Source organism: Ranitomeya imitator, chromosome 2, assembly GCF_032444005.1.
Source record: "Ranitomeya imitator isolate aRanImi1 chromosome 2, aRanImi1.pri, whole genome shotgun sequence".
Taxonomy (NCBI): Eukaryota; Metazoa; Chordata; class Amphibia; order Anura; family Dendrobatidae; genus Ranitomeya; species Ranitomeya imitator.
Genome location: NC_091283.1, coordinates 503,314,000 through 503,333,691, shown reverse-complemented (window position 1 = coordinate 503,333,691; position 19,692 = coordinate 503,314,000). Strand labels below are relative to the sequence as shown.

General features: G+C 42.9%; 2 protein-coding genes across 5 annotated transcripts in view; one reads left to right on the top strand and one right to left on the bottom strand.

The window, feature by feature from the left end:
* LOC138664693 (uncharacterized) overlaps positions 1-13,532 on the top strand; it is a 65,277-nt gene extending 51,745 nt beyond the window's left edge. For 2 of the 4 annotated variants that reach the window (XM_069751609.1, XM_069751612.1), the window contains exon 2: positions 12,292-13,532. In XM_069751609.1, the coding sequence (XP_069607710.1) occupies positions 12,455-13,009 (555 nt within the window). In that variant the 5' untranslated portion in view covers positions 12,292-12,454 and the 3' untranslated portion in view covers positions 13,010-13,532. Of the gene's footprint in view, positions 1-11,179; positions 11,296-12,291 lie in introns of those variants that run through there. The other 2 variants (XM_069751611.1, XM_069751608.1) reach the window with 2 other exon arrangements.
* On the bottom strand, positions 4,529-5,684 carry LOC138664690 (uncharacterized). The gene has a single exon (XM_069751605.1). The coding sequence runs from the start codon at positions 5,506-5,508 to the stop codon at positions 4,894-4,896; it is 615 nt and encodes a 204-aa protein (XP_069607706.1). The 5' UTR covers positions 5,509-5,684; the 3' UTR covers positions 4,529-4,893.
* Positions 13,533-19,692: the final 6,160 nt, after the last annotated feature.

Here is a 19,692-nt window from a genome sequence, read left to right as displayed (position 1 = left end):
GTACGGTAGTTTGATTTTCAAAAAGAGCTCAGTGCAAGCATGAAACGCGTAAAAATAAAAACTACGACATTGCTATTTCACTCTGGAACTGCTTTCTTCATACAGCAGCTCAGTCTACTCTGAAACGTCAATCTCCTTTTTCTACTAATTGATATGCAAAATAAGGTTTCCCTTCATTTGCCGACCGGACTGCAGCAGCTGTAATATTCATGGACCATTATTGGAGTTGTAACAATCACAACCCTTTCAAGTGAGCAACTTCATAACTAATTTCTTAGCTGTACCTTTCAATATCACTCTGTGATATTGTCTCCCCCCTGTTTTTCTATAATCACGTGATGTCATAGACCAAATAGAAAACAGAAGAATTAATTGGGTAGAAAGACAAAATGAGCAGTTTGTAAGTGCATAGTGCTATATAAAATGATGATTGCAATATAGTAAGATGATAAACATTTTGATGGAAGTGCTTCTTTAACCCCTTAACGACCACCAATATGCCTTTTCACGGCGGCAATTAAGGGTACTTAAACCACAGCGCCGTTAATTAACGGCACTGTGGAAAAGGTGTATAGCCCCCCCCAGAGTCGGAATTTCTCCTGGGTCTTGGCTACCAGGGGTAGCTGAGACGCCAGAGAACATGATTCGGGTCGGTTTGTTGTGATCGCCGTTATTAACGGTATAACCGCAAAAAAAAAAAAATCAGATTCTCCATTTAATTTCTCTCTCATAACATGAAGTACAATATGTCATGAAAAAAAAAACAATATCAGATTCAGTGAAATCCTTTGAAGCGTTCCAGAGTTATAACCACATAAAGTGACAGTGGTCAGAATTGCAAAAATTGGCTTGGTCATTAAGCTGCAAATTGGCTCTGTCACTAAGGGGTTAAGGTATTAATCAGCGTAATGGAATGATGCCCTGACTCAATATGTCTGACTCTCTCTAGACTAGCTCAGCGCACATGTGTGGTCCCTCCCTGTGTGATGCACTGCTTAGTTGCCATGATACCAACCTATGCTTAGTCTTTATTGGCTTTTCTAGACATGTGACACTTTCTAAGAGATCTGAGTCATTTCTGTAGCCTCAGGTGTTAACTCTGTGCTTCAGTGAACTACAAACCCCACTGACATTAAGTAAACCTGTGATGTTCAGCTTCTCCTCCGGCGCATCTGTCTCTCTCCTGAGTGATTTACATGTGTAAGAAAAATTTATTGGATATTTATTGAGATGCTCCATAATCTTAAACGGTTGTCTGATCACACCATATTGATGAAGTAAATAACGGATTATTGGGGTATCAGACCCACTCTGATCTCATATTGATGACCTACTCTTTGGATAGCTCTTCAATATTGTGTGACCAGAAAACCCATTTAGGCTATGTGCACACGTTGCGGATTTATATATATGTTCTCCCCGTGTTTGCATGTGTTTCCTCCAGGTTCTCCGGTTTCCTCCCACATTCCAAAGACATACTGAGAGGGAATTTCGATTGTGAGCCCCATCGGGAACAGTGATGATAATGTGTGCAAACTGTAAAGCGCTGCGGAATATGTTAGCGCTATATAAAAATAAAGATTAGTATTATTATTTTGCTGCGGATCCACAGCAGATTGGCCGCTGCGGATTCGCAGCTGTTTTCCATGCGGTTTTCAGTACCATGTAAACCTATGGAAAACAAAATCCGCAGTGCATAATGCTGCAGAAAATATCGTGTGGAAACGCTGCGGTGTATTTTCCGCAGCATGTCAATTCTTTGTGCAGATTCCGCAGCAGTTTACACCTGCTCCATAATAGGAATCCGCAGGTGGAATCCGCACAAAAACCGCAGGAATTCCATGGTAAATGGATTTTACAAAAAATCCGCACCTTATCCCGCAACGTGGGAACATAGCCTCAAATAGCAAATGGTCTGAAAAATATAACACTATCTTTGGATTGCATTTGTAATCACTTAATTATTGTACTTGCACTGGGATAGATAGATGTGTGAACCTTTTTCATGCAACTTACAAGTACATGTGCACTGCAGAGTATTTAAGGCATACAAGTCCGTGAGGACATTTAACATCAATCATTCTAGTATGAATGATTGGTGTTAAATATGTTCACTAATTTGTAAAAAATGGGCTATTCAATAGTATTTTTCTACTTGAGATGGTGTGCTGCTTCCAGTTTTTTCCACTATATTTAACCCCTTTGAGACCTTGCCCTTTTTCATTTTTGCGTTTCTGTTTTTCGCTCCCCTTTTTCCCAGAGCCATAACATTTTTATTTTTCTGTCAATATGGCCATGTCAGGGCTTGTTTTTTGCGGAACAAGTTGTAATTTTGAACAACACCATTGGTTTTACCATATTGTGTTCTCAAAAATGAGGGGGAAAATCCAAGTGCGGTGAAATTGCAAGAAAAGTGCAATTCCACAAAGGTTGTTTGGATTTTTTTTTACCAAGTACAGCAAATGCTATAACTGACCTGTTATTATGATTCTCCAGGTCATTACAAGTTCATAGCCACCAAATATGTCTAGGTTCTTTTTTAAGTGGTAAAAAAAAAAGTTTGTTTTAAAAAAAAAAAATTGTGCCATTTTCCGAGACCCGTAGCATCTTCATATCTCTCGATCTCAGGTTGGGTGAGGGCTTATTTTTTGTGCGCCAAGCTGATGTTTTCATTGATTCCATTTTGGTGCAGGTATGATCTTTTGATCACCCGTTATTGCATTTTAATGCAATGTCGCAGCGAACAAAAAAAGTAACTCTGGCGTACTGACTTTTTTCTCGCTATGGCGTTTAGCAATCATGATATATATACTGATAGATTGGGCGATTTTGAACACGGCGATACCAAATATGTGTATGTTTGATTTTTTTTATTGTTTGAATTTGAATGGGGCGAATGGGGGGTGATTTAAACTTTTATATATTTTTTTATTTTTTTACTATTATTAAAAAACATTTTTTTTTACTTTTGGCATGTTTCAATATTCTCCATGGGAGACTAGAAGCTGCCATAACCTGATTGCCTCTGCTACATACAGGCGATGATCAGATCACCTGTATGTAGCAGAATACCTCACTTGCTATGAGTGCCGACCACCGGGCGGCTGACAGTGACAACCACAGATGTCTCCAGGAGACCTCTGGTTGTCATGCCAACCCAACGTTGACCCGCGGTCATGTGAGTCACCGATGGGCGGATTTCCGGCCTGATGGGCGGAAGCGTGTGTTAAATGCCACTGTCAGAGTTTGACATCGGCATTTAATGGGTTAACAGCCACGGGTGGATCGCGATTCCACCTACGGATGTTCCGGACACGTCAGCTGTTTAAAACAGCTGACATGTCCTGGAAAAGATGTGAGCTCACCGCCGGAGCCCACATCAAAGGGAGAGAAGCGACCTGCGCAGTACTAATATGGCGCAGGTCACAAAGGGGTTACAGGACTGGTATGTACCTGGGAGGCTTGTCTTTTTCTTTGTAGATGGATCGATGGATAGACAGATAGATGGATAGTTAAATAGATGGGTAGATGGATGTGTGGATCGATCTATCTATCTATCTATCTTAGCAAAAAAAGAACAGCACAACCCTTTACTTATCTTCAGGTGCAAGGCCCCCTGGTGATCCGTCCAGTGATTACACCAATATACAAGTATTCAAAAAAAGAGGCAGCACTCCATTTCTTCTGTGAAAGCGTGGAAGATTTAATCAACCCACTTGTCTGGGCCCAGACAAGTGGGTTGATTAAATCTTCCACGCTTTCACAGAAGAAATGGAGTGCTGCCTCTTTTTTTTAATACATATCTATCTATCTCTATCTATCTCTTTCATATCTATCTATCTAATCAAATCCTACCAAGGACAACATCTGCAAGGAGTTTGTATGTTCTCCCCGTGTTTGCGTGGGTTTCCTCCCACATTCCAAAGACATAGGGAATTTAGAATGTGAGCCCCATCGGGGACAGTGATGATAATGTATGCAACCTGTAAAGCGCTGCGGAATATGTTAGCGCTATATAAAAATAAAGATTATTATTTTATCTATCTATCTATAGATCTATCCATCCATCTATCTATCTATCTACGGTATCTATCTATCTATCTATCTATCTATCTATCTATCTATCTATCTATCCATCTATCCCATATCTATTTATCTATCTATTTATCCATCTATCTTCAAAGAAACAAAAACTGAGCAACATGACCTAACAAAATGAAGCAAATGTAAACTAAAGAGTGCAGCAGACCCTGTGTGCACCAAGATATATGCAAAAATATATCGCCTTGACATGGCTGGTGGGCACACATGATGTTGGCCAATTCGTGCTCAAAGTACCCCAATTTTACGGTCTATATTAACAATAATTCCATTTAAAATTCATATATAAAATGTTTGCATGTATCTTTGCACACAATATATGTATCTATCATCTATCTATCTATAACATATTAACAAGTATAACAACTCTATTATTTTTGGATATCTTTGGTTAGATAAAAAAAAAGACAATACTAATTTTCATCTATAATATTATCATCTATATTATATGATTTATTTATAAAATGACATGCAAATAGTAAGACAAGAACTAGAAATGCCAGGAATGCTATATGGTATTTCTATTATATAATACCACTCCCTCGGTTGCAGTGGTCATGCTGAAATGTCCATCTGTTCCTCTGTTCTGTGATGCTCGGATCACACCGCGCACGGGTGTTATAGTCCCTGTAATGTTTTTTAGATTAAACTGTTACAATCATTTATATCAGAAGAAGATCTGAAATCAGGAGTGAAAGTAACATTCATGCAGTGTTACATTAAGGTGAAATTAGAAGAAGATTTCCTCCACATGACAGATATTGATGTACAAGGTTGATATGATCAAAATGATTATTTCTTCTTAAATTGTTTCACCAAGTCAGTGAGTATCTCCAGCCCTTCGACAATTCCGGCCCCAGTGGTGGCACAACATCCTTGGACATGCCACTGGTGTCCTCCTATTTTCCTTAGCCCAAGCTCTTCGCACACTTCTCCTGGTTGCTTGGCACGAGGTAGATCTTGCTTATTGGCAAACACCACGAAGGGGACGCCTCTCATTTCATCAGTCTCCAGGATGGCGAAGAGCTCTGCCCTGGCCTCCTCAAACCTCTCAGGGTCAGCACTGTCCACCACAAATATCAGTCCTTCTGTGTTTTGATAATAATATTTCCACAGGGCTCTGATCTTGTCCTGACCTCCCACATCCCACACAGTGAATTTGACGTTACGGATGGGTTCCACAGTCTCTACATTGAAACCGACGGTGGGGATTGTACAGACCGTCTCATTGAGCTTCAGCTTGTACAGGATGGTTGTCTTCCCAGCAGCGTCCAGACCCAACATTAGGATCCGTGCCTCATATCCTGAGAACTTCATTAGGGCTTGATGGAGGGTGCTCAGCAGAAGACCCATACTGAAGAATGTCTCGGCCAGACCAAATAGCAGTTTGCTCCTGTGCTTGTGCATTCTTATTTCAGACTTTCCCCTTTATTTATATACAACCCTTTCACGTGTCAGTATTATCTGTGCTCATAGCAACCGCACAAGCTGCGATCTCCTATTTCCTGCCTGTTCTGTCATTCTGTGCCGTGTTGGAAGATTTCATTGCAACCTATTATGACAGCGCCTGTTGTGTACGGCAAAGGAAGTGACCTCTCCAATAACCTGCTTTTGTACACATGTAACTTTATTGCAATCAGCATATACAGAGAAATCATCCTGTAGATGGCGCTATCGCTTTAAGATTAAGAAAAAAGAACCAATTGTAAACCACAGCTTATTTTTTACAGAATTTTTTATATATATATAAAAAATAAATAAAATAATAAAAAAATACTGAATTGTTTGAATTAAAACTGCACACAACCCATTTATGATAAGACTATTTTCCCTTTTTTACACTTTAGTTTTTTCTCTCCTTCTATTTTTCCTCTGACACAGCTGTACAAGGACTTGTCTATTTATATAATTGCCTTGTAATGTTTTCATTTCCTGTTCTGTCTAGATGTCACCGTATCCCAGCGCCGCTATCTGTCTGCACAAAGATGGCGGCAGTCTGATTTACTGCACCTGCACGAATTACTGCACAGGTGCAGTGAATCACTCGGAAACGTGTCTACAGGCAGAGGAAGCCGGTCACATTAAAGGGGTTTTCACACGAACGAAAGTTCATTTTAAAAATTGACTGTGTCTGACCGTGTACAGAGCATACCACATCTCCTGGGCAGGGGAGGAAGCAAAAGACAATACTGATATTACAGCAGGGGATCTCAGTGGATTCATTTTGTGAGGTAAAATATTTCATTGACTGTTTTTAAAAAATATTTTACCTCACAAAATGTATCCTCTGCGATCTCCTACTGTAATGTTAGTATTGTCTTTTGCTTCCGCCCCTGCCCAGGAGATGTGGTATGTTCGGTACACGGTCAGACACAGACTATTTTTAAAATGAACTTTTGCTCGTGAGAAAACACCTTTAAAGAGCAAATATCAACGCCAACATGGCTCCTCCTAAAAAGTACGCCAATGACAATGAAAGGATGCTGTAGATAAGCCCCTGATGCCGGTGGGATTAGCTCACCTTCGATTTGGGGGTGACAGGTTCCCTTTAAATTTCAGATGGTCTAGACATTTTGCCACTCCAAAATACAAACAATAAATATTTCATGAGTCCAGCACTCCATGAAAGCAAACTTCTCTATTGATAGATTTAACTCTTAAAACGTATGTCAATTATTTCTCTAAGACTAGATGGTGGCCAGTCATGAAGTATATTGCCCAGTCACGTAGTATATTGCCCAGCCACGTAGTATGAGCTGTAATGCTGGATACAGCTGTGATTATATGTTATACTAGATGGTGGCTCGATTCTAACGCATCGGGTATTCTAGAATATGCATGTCCACGTAGTATATTGCACAGCCCACGTAGTATATTGGCCAGCCACGTAGTATGTTGCCCAACCATGTAGTACATTGCCCAGCTACGTAGTATATTGCCCAGCGACGTAGTATATTGCCCAGCGACGTAGTATATTGCCCAGCCACGTAGTATATTGCCCAGCCACGTAGTATATTGCCCAGTCACGTAGTATATTGCCCCGTCACGTAGTATATTGCCCAGTCACGTAGTATATTGCCCAGTCACGTAGTATATTGCCCATTGACGTAGTATATTGCCCAGCCACGTAGTATATTGCCTAGTCACGTAATATATTGCCCAGTCACGTAGTATATTGCCCAGTCACGTAGTATATTGCTCAGTCACGTAGTATATTGCCCAGCCACGTAGTATATTGCACAGCGACGTAGTATACAGCACAGAGCCACGTAGTATATTGCCCAGCCACGTAGTATATTGCACAGCGACGTAGTATACAGCACAGAGCCACATAGTATACAGCACAGACACATAGTATACTGCCCAGTCACGTAGTATATTGGCCAGTCACGTAGTATATTGCCCAGCTACATAGTATATTGCCCAGCCACGTATGTAATAGGTTAAAAAATAAAAAATAAACATATACTCACCTTCCGAGGGCCCCTTGTAATGCTGTTGCCTGTGTGCAGTGCACGCAGCAGCTTCCGGTCCCAGGGTTGGTATGAGCGCAGGACCTGTGATGACGTCGCGGTCACATGACCGTGACGTCATGGCAGGTCCTTCTCGCATAGCATCCTTAGCACCGGAATAGCCTTTTTTTATTATTATTCTTATTTGTAACATTAGATCTTTTTACTATTGATGCTGCATACCTGGCATCAATAGTAAAAAGTTGGTCACACAGGGCTAATAGCTGCGTAACCGGAGTGCATTACACCGCGCTCCGGTAACGCTGCCATTAACCCTGTGTGAGGGCTGACTGGAGGGGAGTATGGAGCGGGCACTGACTGCGGGGAGGAAAGAGCGGCCATATTGCCGCCGGACTGTGGCCGTCGCTGATTGGTCGTGGCAATGGTTGTGGGCGTTTTGCCACGACCAATCAACGACTTGGATTCCATGACAGACAGAGGCTGCGACCAATGAATATCTGTGACAGACAGACAGACAGAGACAGACGGAAGTGACCCTTAGACAATTATATAGTAGATTAAGAGTATGATGCTCCTACAGTACATTCCCCCCAAGCAGTATGATGTCTTCACAATGTTACATCTTTGCTTCCACCGCGGTTCCCTGCTCCCTCTTGCACTCACCTGTCTTCGGCGCCTCGCCGCGCCTCCTTTGCCTCGGGTTCCCGTCCGGTGTCCTCTCATCTGTGTGCGCGCCCGGACTCTGCTTCTCACCGGCTGCGCGCATGCTCGGTTCAGCGCAGTCTCCCTGCCGCTCTATCTTTTCCTCTCTTTTCCCTGGAGGACTCTAACCTGGAAGTGCTCACTGCACTGGCCTTATTAGTCCGCCTCTTCCTCCAAACCTCGCCTTGTGATCATTTGTACTTGCAACTGACCTTGGCCGCACTATTGTCCTGCGTCTTATTTGCCTGACCTTGTGCTTCTTTCTCTATTTCCCTAGGTCCTGTCCTAGTTCCTCATCCAGTCTATCTCCACGTAGTCCTGCTTGCTTGTCCGCTTCCACAGCACCGTCCCTGCTTCACTCTCCAGTTTGTCCTCAGTTATCTTCCGGATTTGTGCTTCTTTCTTGTACCACTACATCACCCTGTCTTCCAGCTGCCGTGGCGATAGTCTCTCACGGGTCTGCCCCTAACGCTCCCTGTATAAGGGGCGGTTCCATCTGGTCAGCTCTCCCATGGGAGGATCGTTGTCACGGTCCAGTGGGTCCACCCCTTCGTTCCTTTACGTCTCCGTCATTGTCTCACTAGTCACAGCAGTAGTTGTTACAGGACTGCACTCGGACGACATCTGAGTGCAGCCTGATTGTTACACACAACACCCACTGCACAATAGAATGCCCACATAGTGTCTCACTCACAATATGTTGCCCGAACACAGGGCCACCATCAGGGCACTACTGCCCTTAATGCTGTATGGTGCTCAGTGATCAGCAGTACAGAGGGGAGCCCGGACCCCCTCTTGTGCATCTGCTTACCGGGCCCCACTGTGCACTAAAGTGCTGAGCGTGTGGCGCACACCTTGTCGCTAGGAACTTTCTCGGAGCTCCATGGCCGTCTAACCTGGATGGTTGCGAAGCTCCTGCTCCCTCCTCCTTCTCTGGACTTCTGGCCAGGTGACGGCGTGTATGCGATGATGTCATTGCATATGTGCCATCCTCTATGAGGATGCCAAAAGCAGAGCTGCACCTGCATGGGATCGTCAGTGAAATTTTATTTTCTGTATAAAATGAATTAAATAGGTGAAAGGGACTGCAAATGATGAAGTGAGGTAGGATGGGGGACTGCAAATGATGAAGTGAGGGGTGATGGGAGATTGCAAATGATGAAGCGTGGGGGACTGCAAATAATGAAGTGGGGGGAGGGTGACTGCAAATGATGAAGTTGTGTGGAGGGGGAGTGCAAATGATTGAGTTTGGGGGCTGCAAATGATGAAGTGAGTGAGGGGTGGGGGACTGCACATGATGAGGTGGGGGGAGGGCGATGGCAAATTATGAAGTGTGGGGGAGGTGGACTGCAAATGATGAAGTATACGGCAGTATATACAGAGCTTATGTGTATAATGGCACTTAGTATTGTGTTTTTTTAATTAATCCCTTTCTTCCAGCTGACGGAATAGTACGTCAGCTGGCAGTATCCCCCGCTTTGAGGTGGTTTCCGGCAGTGAGCCCACCTCAAAGTTGCGACATGTCAGCTGTTTTCAACTGTTTTCCCCCGCGCGGCCGGAAGTACTCGCACTGCTGACCCCCATCACGTTGCGATCACAACCAGAGGTCTCCTCGAGACCTCTATGGTTATTGATGGCAGATTGCTATGAGCGCCACCCTGTGCATCACCTGTATGTAGCAGAGGCGATCGAGTAGCGCATGGAGGCTATTTTAAAAAAGTGTTTAAAAATATAAAAAAGATATATATATATAAAAGTTCAAATCACCCCCCTTTCGCCCCAATCAAAATTAAACAATAAAAAAAAAAATCAAACCTACACATATTTGGCATCGCCGTGTTCAGAATCACCCGATCTATCAATTAAAAAAAGGATTAACCTGATTGCTAAATGGCGTAGTGAGAAAAAAATCAAAACGCCAAAATTACGTTTTTTTTGGTGGCCATGAGATTGCATTACGAATGCAATAACGGGCGATCAAAAAAACATATCTGCACAAAAGTGGTGTAATTAAAAACCTCAGCTCGGCATGCAAAAATTAAGCCCTCACTCGACCCCAGATCATGAAAAATGGAGACGCTACGGGTATCGGAAAATTGCACAATTTTTTTTTATGAACTCGTAATGACCTGGAGAATCGTAATGGCAGGTCAGTTATAGCATTTAGTGAACCTAGCAAAAAAGCCAAACAAAAAACAAGTGTGGGATTGCACTTTTTTTGCAATTTCATGGCACTTGGAATTTTTTTCCCGTTTTCTGTTACATGACATGGTAAAACCAATGGTACAAAGTACAACTCGTCCCGCAAAAAACAAGCCCTCACATGGCCATATTGATGGAAAAATAAAGTTAGGGCTCTGGGAAGCAGGGGAGCAAAAAACAGAAATGCAAAAACAAAAATGAGCTGTGTCATGAAGGGGTTAAAAACTCTTTTGGCCAAAACAAAAGCTGCTGGCTATGTATGTGATATGATGTTCAATAGGAACTGTTAATATCTGATTGGTGAGAATGTGGTGCAGTAGTTGAGTTTTTCCAAGAGTGGACGGTGGGACTGTGGAAGGTTTGAGGGGTGGAGTCTCAAGGGGGCCCGAAAATTTAGCCAGTATGGGGCTCTGAAATTCCTAGTAGCAGACCTGCCCGAACAGCACCCTTTAGCCGGGATCACACATGCGAGGAATACGGCCGAGTCTCGCATGTGGGTCCGGGAGGTGAGTATTTGATTTTATTTTACATGGCGCACTGTTTCATTTAAGAAGGGGTTATCCAGGGGTTTAAACAGATCTGTCAGACCTGGTGATGGTAGTAGTGAAAGACTTCCGTATTGCCTTGTCACTTTGTGTAGTGTTGGAATGTGTTATATAACCCGTTGTGACAGTGCAGCACGGGAAGTGATCTCAGGGACAGGGCGGTGACTGAAATGGACGGATAGCAGAAGCCACAAAATAACAAGAGCCGGTATCTCGCCTGCAGAGAATGCTGCACATCCTGGCATCCCTCGTGTGTCACTCACTAGTAGATGGTATTTTTGCACTGCTTTCACATTACATTGGATCCTTGATATAGGATCCATAAAAAGCGAGTATATGCCGATGCCAAGTCACACAACCTGCTAGCTATAAGGCCACATTCACACGATCAGTATATGGTCAGTATTTTACCTCAGTATGTGTAAGCCAAATTTTACCTCAGTATGTGTAAGCCAAAACCAGGAGTGGGTGATAAATACAGAAGTGGTGCATATGTTTCTATTATACTTTTCCTCTGATTGTTCCACTCCTGGTTTTGGTTTACAGATTCTGATGTAAAATACTGATCAAATACTGAACGTGTGAACATGGCCTAAAAATGCCTTGTAATATGGTCTTTATGCTGCTGATGTTCTAAGGTCGGGCTCACGGGCACATTTCACATATTTCAGCCTCATAGACACATACTGTATGAGGTTGTAAATTCAGCTTGGGAAACTCACGGTCAGTCCGGGCATTGTGTGAATCCCACCTAAAAGTGCATTTTGGGCTGTGTGTTCCTAGTGCACTAACACACCCTCACCAGTGGACTTCAAGCCTGATTTGCATCTGACTTCTTTATTGATTTCTTATGACAAGCACATCAGATTTATGCCTTAAAAATATAATATTGATATGCCTACACAGCCATACTAATACTTCCATATGGAAAAAAAATGTGCCGATAGCTTCCCTTTAAAGGTGTTGTCTAGGGAGTAAATGCTCACATTTCCTGCTCCAGTGATGACGTTCAGAGCACACAGCTTAGAGGGGGTCACTGACTGTTACCCTATAAAATGCCACGGCAGGACACATTATTAGGGTCTATAAATGTAATGGGTTCTGGGGACAACTGCAGAGACTTAGCTCTTCTGGTTATCATCGAGGTTATGCAGTAAAGGGTTAAATTCTGTCTCCTATCTAGAACCCTTTGTGTAGCCTTCTGGCACCTGTCTAAAGTTCAATGCTTTTGTGTCTGTATGAACTAACAAGGTTTTTCTTGTTCACAGCAGCTTCCAGCATGGAGGCTTTGGCATAGAACAAGGATGACTAAGGAAGCAGGAAGAGGTGGGAGAAGAAGTGATCATCACGTGTCATTAGTCTGAAGGGTTTCCTACTGTGACTCAATAGTGAAGTGCATCCTCTCTGGTCGCATTGGAGGCAGTGGAAAATATGGGCACCTTGGTGAGCCGGGTACAGGGGCTGTGTGGTAGGGCACAGCTCAGGAAGGCTACTATTGTAATGATTGGACCTGATGGAAGTGGCAAAACCACAATACTGTACAGATTGAAGCACAAAGAAGCTTTGGAAACCATTCCAACCGTTAGTTACAATGTAGAGACCTTGGACATCTTTCAGGACCTATCACTTGTTATATGGGACGTTAGTCTAGGAGCCAAAGGTGGGCCCTTGAAAAGACATTTTTTGGAAACATGCCAAGGCTTTATGCTTGTAGTGGACAGTAAGGACACCGAGAGATTTTATGATGCCCGTGATGACCTCTTCTATGCGGTCTATATGGACTCACAGGACTTACCATTCATTGTACTGGCCAATAAGCAGGACCTGGCTGGAGCTTGTAGTCCTTCTGAACTTGAGCATCATCTTAAACTTCACGATTTGCCTTCAAGGAAATGGGATGTGTGTGGCTGCTCCGGCATCACCGGAGAAGGTGTTCATGAGGCTCTGGAAAAAATGTGCAAGATGATAAAAGAAAGTGAACGATGAGGCGATAATGTCCTCTATAATGACAATAATCCAGAGGTCCAGTGTCACCATGATGAGATGCGACATAAAGGCCACCCAACCACACAATCACAGGCCAAGCATGGAGCAGAGCGTGCTGCAGGTCTGAAGCTAAAGAGTACATTTTGACCGAGACTGCTGATGTTTTTCTAAGACATCATGAGATCCAACATTTTGCCCCCATGAATCTATCCCAAGGAATAGCAACTGTCAATGAGACATTTCCTAGCTTATAGCAAAATCTGATTTGTAATAGTACTTCTGCATAATTGTATTTATATAGAAATCAGCCTACAGTTACATCTGGAATGCCCTCCTGAGGGTTTATTACAAGCGCAGGCGATGTCCACCACATGTTTTTGCCTCTATGTTTAGCATTTATGCAGGGAAAGCTCCTGATCATTTGAACTTGCTAAACACATCCATTGGGGTCTACTTTTATGTGATATGTAATATGTCAGTATACTGCAAAAAATGTATGGAATAAAAGATAAAATCTTGTAAAGCGTATTCATTTATTGTGTGTTTCTTTTTTTTACATTGAAGTATGTGCGTGGCAGATGTCAATGTTAGGGCCTGTTCATGCTTTGTTTTTCAGACTGTTCATTTCTAAATCCGGAGATTCCGTCTGAATCCCCCCAAAAAAGCTTTTCTGGGATGAATGTCAAATGGAGGCCATAAATCTGGTGTAAACACAGCCTAAGGGCAGTCTCACACGTCCAGATAATTCCGGTACCGGAATTATCCGTGTCCATGTGCCCGTGCGTTTCTGTGGCACATCAGTGTGGCACACGAGCAGCACACGTGTGCCGCCCATGTGCCGACTGGGTACCACACAGAGCGTGCATTAGACAGCGCTAGAGATAAGCGCTGTCCCCTGCATCTGGTGCTGAAGCTACCATTCATATCTTCTCTGCAGCAGCATTTGCTGTAGAGAAGATATGATAAATCCTTTTTTTTTTGGTTTCTCGTGTTTAAAATAAAGATCCCCACCCCTCTCCCACCCCCTCTGCGCCCGCCCGCTGTTATTAAAATACTCACCCGGCTCCCTCGCAGTGTCCTGTCCTGGCCGCAGCTTCTCCTGTATGAGCGGTCACGTGGGGCCGCCCATTACAGTAATGAATATGCGGCTCCACCCCTATGGGAGGTGGAGCCGCATATTCATGACTGTAATGGGAGTCTCCTGCACGGCACACGGACTGCACACGGACAACATTGACTTTAATGGGTCCGTGTAATCCGTGCGCTCCCACGAACACTGACATGTCTCCGTGTTTTGCACACGGACACACGGTCCGTGAAAACACGCTGGCATGTGCAGAGACACATTGATTTCATTGTGTCTACGTGAGTCAGTGTCTCCGGTACGTGAGGAAACTGTCATCTCACGTAGCAGAGCCACTGACGTGTGAAACTGGCCTAAGGCCGGCGTCACACTAGGCGTAGGGAAATACGGTCCGCATTTTACATGCGTAATACGCAGAAATTATCCCAAAACAGTGATATGCATGTCAACCGTAGGCAGGGTGTGTCAGCGTATTTTACGTATGTAAACCTCCGTACGTAATCCGTATGGCATCCGTACAGCGATATTTTCTCGCAGGCTTGCAAAATGGACATAGAATGGATCCATGGGCTCAAATATTCGTGAAAAAAAAAAAAAAAAAAATATATATATATATATATATATATATATATATATATACACACACATGTACAGTTAGGTCCATATAAATTTGGACAGAGACAACATTTTTCTAATTTTAGTTATAGACATTACCACAATGAATTTTAAACAAAAAAAAGCTGAAACTCCTAAACCCTTCATCCAATTTTAATGTGGATACCCTCGAATGAAAGCTGAAAGTCTGAACTTCAACTGCATCTGAATTGTTTTGTTTAAAATTCATTGTGGTAGTGTCTATAACCAAACCAAATATATATGGATCTAACTGTATATATATATATATATATATATATATATATATATATATATATATATATATATATATATATATATACAGTTAGGGCCAGAAATATTTGGACAGTGACACAATTTTCGCGAGTTGGGCTCTGCATGCCACCACATTGGATTTGAAATGAAACCTCTACAACAGAATTCAAGTGCAGATTGTAACGTTTAATTTGAAGGGTTGAACAAAAATATCTGATAGAAAATGTAGGAATTGTACACATTTCTTTACAAACACTCAACATTTTAGGAGGTCAAAAGTAATTGGACAAATAAACATAACCCAAACAAAATATTTTTATTTTCAATATTTTGTTGCAAATCCTTTGGAGGCAATCACTGCCTTAAGTCTGGAACCCATGGACATCACCAAACGCTGGGTTTCCTCCTTCTTAATGCTTTGCCAGGCCTTTACAGCCGCAGCCTTCAGGTCTTGCTTGTTTGTGGGTCTTTCCGTCTTAAGTCTGGATTTGAGCAAGTGAAATGCATGCTCAATTGGGTTTAGATCTGGAGATTGACTTGGCCATTGCAGAATGTTCCACTTTTTGGCACTCATGAACTCCTGGGTAGCTTTGGCTGTATGCTTGGGGTCATTGTCCATCTGTACTATGAAGCGCCGTCCAATCAACTTTGCAGCATTTGGCTGAATCTGGGCTGAAAGTATATCCCGGTACACTTCAGAATTCATCCGGCTACTCTTGTCTGCTCTTATGTCATCAATAAACACAAGTGACCCAGTGCCATTGAAAGCCATGCATGCCCATGCCATCACGTTGCCTCCACCATGTTTTACAGAGGATGTGGTGTGCCTTGGATCATGTGCCGTTCCCTTTCTTCTCCAAACTTTTTTCTTCCCATCATTCTGGTACAGGTTGATCTTTGTCTCATCTGTCCATAGAATACTTTTCCAGAACTGAGCTGGCTTCTTGAGGTGTTTTTCTGCAAATTTAACTCTGGCCTGTCTTTTTTTGGTATTGATGAATGGTTTGCATCTAGATGTGAACCCTTTGTATTTACTGTCATGGAGTCTTCTCTTTACTGTTGACTTAGAGACAGATACACCTACTTCACTGAGAGTGTTCTGGACTTCAGTTTATGTTGTGAACGGGTTCTTCTTCACCAAATTAAGTATGCGGCGATCATCCACCACTGTTGTCATCCGTGGACGCCCAGGCCTTTTTGAGTTCCCAAGCTCACCAGTCAATTCCTTTTTTCTCAGAATGTACCCAACTGTTGATTTTGCTACTCCAAGCATGTCTGCTATCTCTCTGATGGATTTTTTCTTTTTTTTCAGCCTCAGGATGTTCTGCTTCACCTCAATTGAGAGTTCCTTTGACCGCATGTTGTCTGCTCACAGCAACAGCTTCCAAATGCAAAACCACACACCTGGAATCCACCCCTGACCTTTTAACTACTTCATTGATTACAGGTTAACGAGGGAGACGCCTTCAGAGTTAATTGCAGCCCTTAGAGTCCATTGTCCAATTACTTTTGGTCCCTTGAAAAAGAGGACGCTATGCATTACAGAGCTATGATTCCTAAACCCTTTCTCCGATTTGGATGTGGAAACTATCATATTGCAGCTGGGAGTGTGCACTTTCAGCCCATATTATATATATAATTGTATTTCTGAACATGTTTTTGTAAACAGCTAAAATAACAAAACTTGTGTCACTGTCAAAATATTTCTGGCCCTAACTGTATATATATATATATATATATATATATATATATATATATATATATATATATATATATATATATATATATATATACATATATACAGTCATGGCCAAAAGTATTAACACCCCTGCAATTCTGTCAGATAATACTCAGTTTCTTCCTGAAAATGATTGCAATCACATTCTTTGGTATTATTATCTTCTTTTCACACAAAACTCCAAAAATGGGCCAGACAAAAGTATTGGCACCCTCAGCCCAATACTTGGTTGCACAACCTTTAGCCAAAATAACTGCGACCAACCGCTTCCGGCAACCATCAATGAGTTTCTTACAATGCTCTGCTGGAATTTTAGACCATTCTTCTTTGGCAAACTGCTCCAGGTCCCTGATATTTGAAGGGTGCCTTCTCCAAACTGCCACTTTTAGATATCTCCACAGGTGTTCTATGGGATTCAGGTCTGGACTCATTGCTGGCCACCTTAGAAGTCTCCAGTGCTTTCTCTCAAACCATTTTCTAGTGCTTTTTGAAGTGTATTTTGGGTCATTGTCCTGCTGGAAGACCCATGACCTCTGAGGGAGACCCAGCTTTCTCACACTGGGCCCTACATTATGCTGCAAAATTTGTTGGTAGTCTTCAGACTTCATAATGCCATGCACATGGTCAAGCAGTCCAGTGCCAGAGGCAGCAAAGCAGCCCCAAAACATCAGGGAGCCTCCGCCATGTTTGACTGTAGGGACCGTGTTCTTTTCTTTGAATGCCTCTTTTTTTCTCCTGTAAACTCTATGTTGATGCCTTTGCTCAAAAAGCTCTACTTTTGTCTCATCTGACCAGAGAACATTCTTCCAAAACGTTTTAGGCTTTTTCAGGTAGGTTTTGGCAAACTCCAGCCTGGCTTTTTTATGTCTCGGGGTAAGAAGAGGGGTCTTCCTGGGTCTCCTACCACACAGACCCTTTTCATTCAGATGCCGACGGATAGTACGGGTTGACACTGTTGTACCCTCGGACTGCAGGGCAGCTTGAACTTGTTTGGATGTTAGTCGAGGTTCTTTATCCAACATCCGCACAATCTTGCATTGAAATCTCTTGTCAATTTTTCTTTTCCATCCACATCTAGGGAGGTTAGCCACAGTGCCATGGGCTTTAAACTTCTTGATGACACTGCGCACGGTAGACACCAGAACATTCAGGTCTTTGGAGATGGACTTGTAGCCTTGAGATTGCTCATGCTTCCTCACAATTTGGTTTCTCAAGTCCTCAGACAGTTCTTTGGTCTTCTTTCTTTTCTCCATGCTCAATGTGGTACACACAAGGACACAGGACAGAGGTTGAGTCAACTTTAATCCATGTCAACTGGCTGCAAGTGTGATTTAGTTATTGCCAACACCTGTTAGGCGCCACAGGTAAGTTACAGGTGCTGTTAATTACACAAATTAGAGAAGCATCACATGATTTTTCGAACCGTGTGAATACTTTTGTCCACCCCCTTTTTTATGTTTGGTGTGGAATTATATCCAATTTGGCTTTAGGACAATTCTTTCTGTGTTTTTTCATTTAAGACAAATTAAATGAAGATAATAATACCAAAGAATTTGTGATTGCAATCATTTTCAGGAAGAAACTGAGTATTATCTGACAGAATTGCAGGGGTGGTAATACTTTTGATCCATGACTGTATAGCTTTCTTGCAGTGGTTTAGAAGGACAATATTTAGAAAAATCTGATTAACACCACTGACTGGAGTAAAGGTTTGCATGGCGTGCCAACAACCTATATAGTTATATTAGATGGACTAATTGATGGAGATATATGGGAGACATGATGCTGCCATACTAATGGCAAATAGATTTTCACTGCCCTGGTCTGGTGTCCAGTTCAGACCCCCACCAGGGCAGTGTTCACTTTTGGCATGTCTGCCGCTTACTAGGATACCGCAACATTGGGGACATCCAGAGAGCATAATTTAAGTATATTTTAGGCACCATAAAATCTTCAGCTTAAAAGGGTTGTCCTCCTTCAGAAAACCTCCTGAGATGTACAGTCTGTTGTTAGAAAACAAAAAACAAATTGTTGTTTACTTACCCTCCCGTGGTCCAGCTTAGTATCTCAGCCGCTGCCCCAGTCTCTGTTACTTGGTTGCAGCGGTCACGTCACTGAGCTCAGCGGTTTTGACGAGCTGACGAGATGTGACACTGAGCTCACTTAGGCCGGTTTCACATTAGCGTTTACCTGATCTGCGGCAGGCTGCGGTCTTCCTCCGTGAAGCCCCGTCCTCGGCCGCACCTCCGCCGCTAGCTCCGCCTACTTCTGCATGCTGCCCGCATGCGGCCTGCGCACCTATATTTAACATTAGGTACGCAGGTCGTGCGGCTGTATGCGGATGCTGCCGCATGCGTCGTTTTGACGATGCGGCGATCAGCGTAGGACGCAGCCTGTAGCATTTTTTTTTTACGCATCGTGAAAACGACGCATGCGGCAGCATCCGCATACAGCCGCACGACCTGCGTACCTAATGTTAAAGATAGGTACGCAGGCCGCATGCGGGCCGCATGCAGAAGTAGGCGGAGCTAGAGGCGGAGGTGTGGCCGAGGACGGGGCTTCACGGAGGAAGTCTGCAGCCCGCCTCAGATCAGGTAAACGCTAGTGTGAAACTAGCCTTACTGGACCAGGGGAGGGTGAGTAAAGTTATTTTTTGCAGCAAAGGAACAATGTTTTTTCAGAATCTGGAAAATTTCTTTAAAGTAAATAAAAAAATGTGGACAACCCCTTTAATATTTTTTACAGCTTTGAACAGATGCAATAGAGAAAGAAAATGTTTGAACTGCTCTTTTCAAGAAACATCCACTAGGGAGCAGCAGTGATCAGGATATGAGTCGTGCAGCGCAATTACTGCCTCATCCAATATAACAAATGAGAAATACACCGCAACATGCCAGACTAAAAATGTGAATATCCGGCCGATATTAATAAATGGGACGCCATTGCTGAAGTCCAGATGCTGCCTGTATCTGT

What these genes read in the sequence shown, in the direction of transcription:
- LOC138664690 (XM_069751605.1), bottom strand. Translation starts at nt 5,508, where the DNA reads ATGCACAAGCACAGGAGCAAACTGCTATTTGGTCTGGCCGAGACATTC.